Source organism: Myotis davidii, unplaced genomic scaffold, assembly GCF_000327345.1.
Source record: "Myotis davidii unplaced genomic scaffold, ASM32734v1 scaffold955, whole genome shotgun sequence".
Taxonomy (NCBI): Eukaryota; Metazoa; Chordata; class Mammalia; order Chiroptera; family Vespertilionidae; genus Myotis; species Myotis davidii.
This window is the reverse complement of record NW_006287066.1, coordinates 360978-370562: the sequence shown is the minus strand read 5'-3', so window position 1 is coordinate 370562 and position 9585 is coordinate 360978. Positions and strand designations below refer to the sequence as shown.

The window sequence follows — 9585 nt, the reverse complement described above, 5'->3', positions numbered from 1 at the left end:
GGGCTGAGGGCCATTTTCAGGCTGGCCACCCTCCCCGGCAACAGAAGCTCCCAGCCTCTCCTTTTTTTCTTTTTTCTTTTTTAATTCTGGGATTTATTTACCTTCTATAATTGAAACTTTGTAGCTCTGAGTGGAGCTCAGAGCCGGCTCCTGCTGGCTCCAGCTCCGTGGCCACGGCTGGCTGAAAGCAGGTATCTGGGGTTTATTTACCTTCTATTAATTGAAACTTTGTTGCTTTCGGTGGAGCTCAGAGCCAGCTGGGAAGCTTGGCTTCCTCCATCACTGGAGAAACCAAGCCTCCTGCTTGCTTCAGCTCGGTGGCTGCTGGCCGCCATCTTGGTTGGGTTAATTTGCATATAGTCGCTCTGATTGGCTGATGGGCATGGCTTAAGGTGTAGTAAAGGTATGGTCAATTTGCATGTTTGTCTTTTATTAGATTAGATACTTTACCTCCCAGAAAGGACCAATTAGCTATTTGGCCAATTAGCTGGCTCAGATACTAAGAAGTATAGCTCAGGGAGCTTAAAGGAAGGGAGGGATTCCTAAAGGTGAGAGCACAAGGGAGGGGTTGGCAACATGCCCACATTGCCCCAAGACCTGGTGTCTCAGAGACGAACTGGGTTGGCTCAGAGGCTTTGTTCAAGGATTCCAGTTCCTGACCTTAGACCAAGGCCTTATCTTGGTCCCAGGCTAAACTCTGATCCTGAACATAGACTGAGCTCTAATCCTGATCAGTCTGAGCCCAAACTGTGGCCTCATATTGAGCCTTAACCCTGCTTACACACTGAACCCTGATTTGCTCACACACTGGTCCCCAACATGCTCACATGCTGAGCCCCGACCCTGCTCACATGCAGACCCCAGAACCTATTCACACACTGAGCCCTGACCCTGTTCACACACTGAGCCCCAACTGTGGACAGAAATTGAGCTCTAAACCACAGACTGACTCCACTTCCTCATTTCTCTGAAGGATGTAATAAATAAACCATGTGAACACCTATTTCTCTGGTGGAGAGAACATAGATATATACCATTGTCTATTTGACCCCTTCCCGTTTGAACCCCAATCATTCCTATCATGGGACAGGTGCATCAATGTCACTGGGTTTGGTTCCAAAATCTCGCTCCTCCCCTGGCAGGTTCTGACAGGAGTGGAGACCTTTGAGATTTTGGCCACATCCAGTGAATGTGCAAGCATCCTACCCCAGCATCCCTGGGAACCACAGCCCCAGAGTGAGGGGTTAGGACAGGCATGTCTCAGCCTCCAGATGCTGCATCTTCAGATAAAGAAAGACTCCCTTCTCATTGGATGAGCTTAAATTAAGAAGAGACCCTGAAAATACTTCTCACCCCAAACTTTAGGCATGGGGCTAGGGAGATTTTTTTTTTTAAAGCTCCAATGACAAGAGCATTAAGTAAAAGCTTTCCCTGGCTGGGGACACCCTCAGGAGACTGTTGGCTGTAAGACCCTTGCAGCCAGATGTTATATAACTCACTTGGGTTTTGGTTTCATCTCTGACATAGTCTTATCAGTGACCTCAGGCTGGTTGCTTGCCCTCTCTAGTTCTGTGCTCCCAATCTATATATATGCTAAGTGTCCCTCTGCCCAGCCAACTGGTCACTATGATGCACACTGACCACCAGGAGGCAGACGCTCAACACAGGTGCTGCCATGATGCACACTGGCCATTTATAGAGAAACAACACCGTGGCCTGGTGCCCACAAAGCACACTCGGCTTTTCCCTAAGTGGGACACAGGCCCGCCACCACCCTGAAGCAACAGCCCACCAAATTGCAGCCAACGCTGCCATGGCGCAAAATGCAGCCCACAGCCCAGCCCCGAAATGGTGGCTGTGGGTGCTGGATAATGATGTCACGTAGCAGTGCCCGGCTTCCTCTCCCTGTCGACTAGCCTCCTTGCAGTTTCTTCAACCCAGGAACACAACTTGCTTTATAGCCAGGTGTTACCCTTTGTTCTCCCTGCATGATCTATGATAACAGTCTGCTTAATGTTGATATTTACTGCTGTGTTGCTGACAATTACCTGAAAGAGAAGTTGGGGTGCTTCACTGGGCTGGAAAAAGGTTTAGCTAAATCAGAAAGCAGGTCTAATTAAGCAAGTTTATTCTATATATATAAAAGGCTAAGTTGACTCATGCACGCGCAATACATATAAAGCTCTTGCTGATGCCAATGACACACATGTGTTTCCATCTGTCATTGTTGATCGTGAATTTGGTTGAAACTTCTATTATAGAAGGACTGTAGCTGGTATTCTGAGACCTGTTACATTTCCTGTTCCAGCTCAACTCCAGCTCCTCACAGCCCCTCCACACAGATGATGTGTGTGGTCAAACATTATCTGCATTGTTTTTATTCTCAGGAGAATGTTTTATTGAACTACTTTAGTAATTTAACTTTTTAAAGCTAATAAAAAAAAAGGAAGAGAAAGGAGGCATAAATATGAGTTTAGAGTCCTAGAGGCCAGGATCAAATGCCAGTTCTGGTTCTTTCTAGCTACATGCTTTGGGGCAAATATTTTTTCCCCCCATCAAAGCCTGTTTTCTTACCTGTAAATTGGGGACAATAGGACTACTTTGCTGGATGCTATGGAAAGTAAATGAAATAAGAGGTACAAAACTATTAGCACAGTCTGGCAAATGGTAGATGGTTCATAAATGGTGGTTACTGATCTGTGAACCCACCTGCCCTTAGTCTCTATTGGTTTTAGTCTAGGATTGTAAACTCAGATGCCTACAGGGATCAGGCAGCTAAATGTGTACAAGTGACACTGTTGGGTGTGGGACAGGTAGGCTGTGGGCGGTTGGAGAGCAGAAGTCAATTTAAAGAGGGCAGCCTCTAGTCTGCTCCAGCTCCCTTCTATGGGGTGAGAATGTGGGCCCAAAGCTGCCAGGGTTTCCAATTTTTCAAGAGAAACCCCAAAGCAAAATTTTTATGTTACATCTTTCCATTTTAAAACATTGTCTCAGATTTGTTATGACCAAACAGAACACATCTGGGCACTGTAGTTGGTCCATGGGATAAATGCTGTTTAACAACCTCTGGCCTCAGTACCCACAGTGATGGGGAGCTCACCACCTCTCTGTGCTGCCTCCCTCCCCCATTCTGGACAGAAGCTGATAGAGAGTGTTTCTGAGTGGCCTCCTTGGCTTCAGAATCACAGATTTCCAGGTCCCTGAAAATGCTTTCTCAGTAAAGCCTGGCTGGCAGAGAACATCCTCTCCAAAGCCAAAGCAATGCCCCTGCCCTCCCCATGGCCTGCTTTGGCTGGGAAATGTGGATTCTTCAACATCCCCTGGGCTCAAGCAAGATGGCCTGGCCAGACTCAGTAGCCCTTCTATTAATTAGCAACTGGCAGTAGCAGCTTTGTAAGAGCCCTTGAGCCAAGAGGTGTGTGTGCTGGAGCTGGCTGCTTCCTCAGTTTTATGGCAAACCCCCCAGGGACTGGGGATGAATTTTCTGCTGCAGAGAGTGGCAATTGCACAGGCCACTCAGGTTGTTATGACACTTGTCAGCCCCATCATCTGTATGTAGACTGGGTAGACCTTCTTCTAGGATAGGAGAGGGCAGAGAGAAGTAACAGATGAGCCCAGCCCACAGGGGAGTCTGCTAGGCATGTATGGGGCAGGGGAGGATGGCATTAAGATTCAGACAATCCCCCACCACACCTTAAGGAGCCAAGGCAACTGCTCTTAGAGGATGCTCCTGTCCTCCCAGCCATCCAGTCGGAGCCACCTCACACTGGCTCTCCTCTCCCAGAACCTCTCGACTCTCACTGACAACATCTATTCCTTTCCGGGAATCTCACTGCAGCACAGTAGTCACTGCACTCCCTGGCCACCCTCCAGCCAGGCCCACCCTTCTGGCCCTTAGAACGGGAAAGAAGCTGCCAAAGCAATGAGACAGGATGGATGAATGAGGGCCCTCTGACCACTTGCCTCCCCTTGTTCACTCCATCTCGACAGCCAGCATCCAAGGCCAGCAGGGTCCAAGCAGCCATGCAGGAATGGAGGAAGGCTGTGAATCCGACACCCCAGGTTTGCAGCCTACCTCTGTGGCTGAGGTCTGCTCAGCCAGTTCACAGAATTCACCCTGCTGTACCACTGGAGGTCAAAGGGAGAAGACAGTGCCCTCAGGGAACTCAGTCTGGGAGCCCAGGCTAAGCACAGAACAAGCACAGGGTCTGAACTTCAGTACTGCAAGCACGTTCTGAGCACCAGCAGCATCACATCACCTGGGTGTTTATCAGAAATGCAGAATCTCAGCCCCCGCCCCAGACCTAAGGAGTCAGAATCTGTATTTTAACCAGATCCCCAGGTGAGTTGGATGACATGACAGTGTGAGAAGCACAGCATTATAATAAACACAAGCTCCACTTAAATGCCATGGAGGGAGAGGAATGATGGTGGATGCAGTGACCTGAGAGGGCATCCCAGAAGACCTGGGGTCCTAAAGCATGGGAGAGGAGAGAAGATGGACAGGCAGACAGCCTAAAATTGTTTGTGTGGAGGGGGGGCGGGGCGGGGGGGCGGCAGGCCACCTGCAGTGGCTCGCAACAGCTAAGGGAGCAAATGGGGCATGGCTGGACAGGGGCGAGGCCCCTGCCTAATTACGTAGAAACCAAACCAGAGCCTGAAGCCTTGCAACAGGGAGAACCTGGAATCCAGGCCTCCCACCCGGCAATGTAAGGGTCCTGCCCCATGGGGTTTCTGTGCATTATCAGCATCCAGGGAGACTTCAGCCTGAGCATACCCTCCACTAGCCCCAGTCTTATCAGGTGGAGCATATCCTCATCACGAGAGAATCCTGATGCCCACTGTGCCAGCCAAAAGCACCACCCAGGCAGCTCACCTTGGAATTCCACTCTGTCCCAAGGTGCCCTTCCCTTCCACTAGCACCACGGCTTGCAGCACTTTCAGCCTGGCTTTCTACACTGATAGCAGAAGCTGCATTTCTGGGCAATGGCCCCAGGAAGGTCTACTCCAGGAGGGGCCGCAAACCCCCCAGCCCCAGAGCCAAAGCTGCTGCCTTCTGCCTCACTAACTCCTACCTGAACAGTCCTTCCCATGGTTGAAAGGGAGAGGTATAGGTGTGGGGCTGAGGAAGCAGAACAGAAACTAGTCCCCAAGCGGAGCACCTTTTCTTTTTCAGGCACTGCTGCCAATGGGAGGCCCAAGCCTCAGATTACAGAGGGCACCAGGGAAGCCAGCTTTAGGAAGCTAGCACCTGCTCCTACCAGGCCAGGACTCTCTTCTGGGATGGCCTAGAGTGAGGTTCACAAGATGGTCTTCAACTTAGGGGGTCCAGAGATCCCAGAAATTGAGTGTGATATTGTGTGTCTGGATGTACATTTATCTTTCTGGATAGAAACTGTGATTCCCAACGGGTTCTCAGTTAGGCCTCTGATTCGGGTTCAGAACAACTCGCTTGAGCCAAGGAGAGAGGCCCGTCTAGTCTGCGCAGGAGTAAGGAAAGGAAGCAGTGTGGACAGGGGCTGTGTGGTTCACCACAGCATCACTGCTCTCTGACAGCGCGCTGGAGCTTCTCACCTCTACGGGTGACCACAGTTGCACAATTTGTGTCTGACATGATAACAGGCAATGGGATTCCCATTTTCCTAGGTGAAAACTGAGGCTCAGACAAGGCTTATAACCTGACCAGGGCCCCGTAGCAGACAGGGATGAGGAGCTGATGTGAGGTGGGCAATGGCAGTGCCTAGGGCCAGTTATCAGCACAGGAGGCCATTGGCCCAGCTTCCATGATTTTGAGGCCCAGTTGTTTCTGCCTCAAGAAAAGGACCCTCTAGGACCCTCTCTTCTCTTCCCTTCCCCTTCCTCACAGCTTCAGAAGGCTCAGGCTAGCAGAGGGAAGGGGCAGAGGGATGAGAAAGGCCAAGCTTGCCTGCCTCCATTTTCAAGGCCAAGATAGAGCTTGGAGAACAGAAGTAGCCCCAGGATTGTCATCCCACATAGGACTTCCCTGCCAGCCCCATGTCCACCCACACATTCCCAGACTCCTGCTCGGACATCAATATACACCCCCAGGCCTACAATCCCCCACTCCTCCCTCCATCCCCTCAAAGCCTGACCCTTGAAAGCCTGACCAACTTCTGGGAATAAAACCAGATACATCTTCACATGGGGTTCCCAATCCTTTTCTCTCCTCTTGGAAAAAGCAAGATCATGTAGATGCTATGTTTTATTTATTCTAGGTTCCCACTGCCAAGCCCAACTTCCAGGACATGGCTCATGTGGAAGGAAGGACCCGACCAGGACCCAAGAGCCCAACCTACCTTGGGTGGGAGCCTGGGGACAATGCCCTGAGGGGCTGTGTGTCCTGGCCTCTTCCCTTACCAAACTTTAAATATAAGTTTCAAAAGGCAAGTGAGTAGTAGAAGAGGAGGGAAGGGGAGGCTAGACAAGCCTTAGGAGCCTGGAGGTGCCATGGGAGTAGCCAGGGCATGGTGTGTGGAGGTGGGGGCAAGGGGTTGAGGAGAAGCAGAGGTAGCCAACAAAAGCCTATCATTGAACATGGCCAATAAATATGTGGGTCCCTCAGAGCACAGCCCATTCTCCAGCCCTTAGAAAAGGTACCAACCTTCTTCCCCCAGGAATAGGAGATGTCGGAAGCAATCCATGACAGTAAGATCTGAACTCCAAACCACAAACTCAATCTATCATGGTTTGCTAGCGATTCTTTATTAAACCAATGCTGCTGGATCAATGCATCCTGCCCATCAAAATGATGAATAAATCCTCAACTGGCCTGGGGAATGCTTGCAGAAGCTCTTATAAAGCCTGAGCTAGACAATGGGATTAGCGCCATTAGTAGCTGCAACTTGAGGGACTGAGGCTTTGGGCGCTGGGTTAGGGGCAGTGGGTGAGGTTGGGTTGAGTGTTGCAGTTTCTAAGCTTAAAGACTTAGCTAGGTCTTTGCCTCTTGGACCTGCTGAAATGACATCAGCTGCTCTGGCCTGGAGACAGGAGAGGCCTGACCACTGCTCCTCCAGCAGCTCACACAGATGGTCTTTCTTGGATTTCTTTCCTCACACCCCACCCAGCAGCAGACAACTACCAGGCTGCACACAGAGGATGTGTGCTTCCAGCTACTGGGCCCTGTTGCTTATTGGACAAATTCAAATTCAAAGCCCAGTCTGACTTTTTACGTTGCCCATTTTTCAATCTTGCTGCATCCACCCCTCTCTAACCCCATCAACCTCCCCCTCCACCAAGTCCCAGGTGGCCTGCAGACAGTGGAAGATTCTGCAGCAGGGGACTGCAGACAGACATGCTAAGATGGATAGAGGAAGATCAGGAAGGCGGGGAGGTTCCCATTGATGCAGTGAACCCAGTCCTAGTTCTACACCATGCAGGGTAAGGAGAGACTGGGAAGGCACACCCCAGTGCCCAAATGTTCAATCAATGCCTATTGTTGATGAAGGACAGGTGTGCCTGGGGTTGGTCCCTCACAGTCCCCAACCCCAGGACGGTGATGAGAACCCTGAACAGAGGCTTTCAGACAACAAAGAGGGTGGGGAGCTGAGCAAAGGGAAAGGAGGGCCCCTCAAAAAATCTCAACTGGTTGCTACTGGCACAGCTTACCTCCCACTACCACCAGGGAGTTCAGAGGGAAGAGGGGAAACCCTGGACACCCAGAGGATTGCCTACTCCTCCCTGGCTCAGGCTGGAGTCCTCAAGTCCCAGTACTGACCAGAGGGGAGGCCACATTTTAGGAAGCTGGCACGGGGAACCAGCCACAGTTCCTGGTGGGAGGGCCCACATTTATTCACACAATGTGAAGATCTTCTGGGATGGGAACTTTGGACATTCAGGTTAGGAAGAGCAGTCCTTCAAAAAACAAATAAATAAATAAAAATTTTTAGAAAAGGAAAAAAAAGGGGAGAGGCCCTCTAGTCACCATCTATTTTAAGTGTTACCTGACTGGTCATTCCCAGCATGAAAAATCTCTCTCATTGGATGGAAATGGCTTTGTTCTCATAACAAACCTAGTTCCCTGGAGTTTGCAAAGAGGGCTCTGAGTTGACAGAATGCTCATTTATAGTGGAGACAAGCAGGATAGGCAGGTAAGAGAGCTCAATATAGGACAGGGCTCAGAGAGAGAATGAATTAAACCCAACTCAAAAGAGTGGCTGTTTTTTCAGACCCTCACTTTAATCCTGTGTATCAAGAAAGCCCAGGGGAGCACTGGGGGACCCAAGACCTTGATTGAGGTAGGGGAATCCCTGATCTCAACTTCAGAGACAATCACCAATCTCTCTTTTTGCACAGGCCCGGAGTGGTATCTGCTGTGCAGTGGTATCTGACTCAGGTAATGGAGGAGGGGGCAGGTCCCTCTCCTTGGCTGGCAGTCACACCATTTGTCTGGGGACTCACAGCTGACCCATGAAAGACCTAGCAGTTGCTGGAACTTGGGCCACTGGAGTGAGGACGGTACACTGGCTAAACTTGGGGTCACATGACAGCTGCTCATCAGTCAGGGTATAGGGCATCTTCACTGACCACTGTGAGCAAGGTCATCCTGTCCTGCCAGTCTGGATACCAGCTACCCAGGGTATCTACTGCCAGCCTACCCCTTGGCATGAGGGACTGGGCCCAGAGTTAAGGTGGATGCAGAGAACTTTCATCCTGGGCATGAGGCCCCAGTGACCTCTGTCCTCCAGAGGTCCAGCTCTCCCTCTCCAACTATAGCTCCCCAGGGCACCAGAGGCAGATATTAACAGCTTGGGGGTCAGCACCCAAGGAGCTGGCCCAGCTGCCAAGAGTTCTGTCTCCCTTCATGGCCCTGTTCTTCAGGCTGAACAGACTGTCTCTAGGATGGTCACTGACTCCGTGGCCCAGAAGAGATGTATGGCTTAAGGTGGCAGGGCTAGGCCAGGCTCGGAACACCTTTTCAGCCAGCCTCTAATGCGGCCAAGGTCTGCAGCCCAGAACACAGAGGAAAGTTCCCTGCACTGTGCAGGAAGGAGGTCTGGGGATGTCTGGGAGCCTAGAGGTGCCTCACTTCTCTTGGAGCTTCCAGTGTGAGAAAGGAAAGTAAGTTAACTCCGGCTGAGAGGTAGGGCCGAGGGAAGGAGCATGCCTGCGGCAGCCTGGAGCACCATGGGCTCCCTTACCTGAAGTCGCTGTAGGGGTGGATAATCCAAAACCCGGCTGACTTAACTCTCTCCTGCTCCCGCTCCACAGCTTTCTGGCTGCCAAACATTCTCAGGGAGAATTTGTTGACCCCGGGCTGGAGCATGGCCCCGAACTGGCGCTGCATGAAGCCGGCCTGGCCCAGGCGCACCTCGGCCTCGGGGAGGATCTGGTCGCCAGCGGCCGCGCCTCCCTCCACTTTGATAGCGGTGTCCACCGAAGGCTGCTCGCAGGAGGTGGAGGCTGACTGCGGCGACTGCTGGAGTGGCGGCGAAGAGGCTGAGTGTCGCCCTCAGCAATGAGCCGCCTCTCCTCCGCGGAGTCATGCAGGTGCCCGTGACTGCTGCCGCCGCACGCTCCGCCGCCGCCCCTGCTGCCCAGCGAGGCCAGGCTCCCGCAGATGCGCCT

The 9585-nt window shown here is 51.6% G+C and overlaps 1 protein-coding gene across 1 annotated transcript in view; it reads right to left on the bottom strand.

The window, feature by feature from the left end:
- Window positions 1-9585, bottom strand: part of HCN4 (hyperpolarization activated cyclic nucleotide gated potassium channel 4) — a 49735-nt gene that overhangs the window by 37492 nt on the left and 2658 nt on the right. Inside the window, exon 2 of the mRNA XM_015560785.1 lies at window positions 9159-9436. Within this exon, the coding sequence (XP_015416271.1) occupies window positions 9159-9436 (278 nt within the window). The remainder of the gene's footprint in view (window positions 1-9158; window positions 9437-9585) is intronic.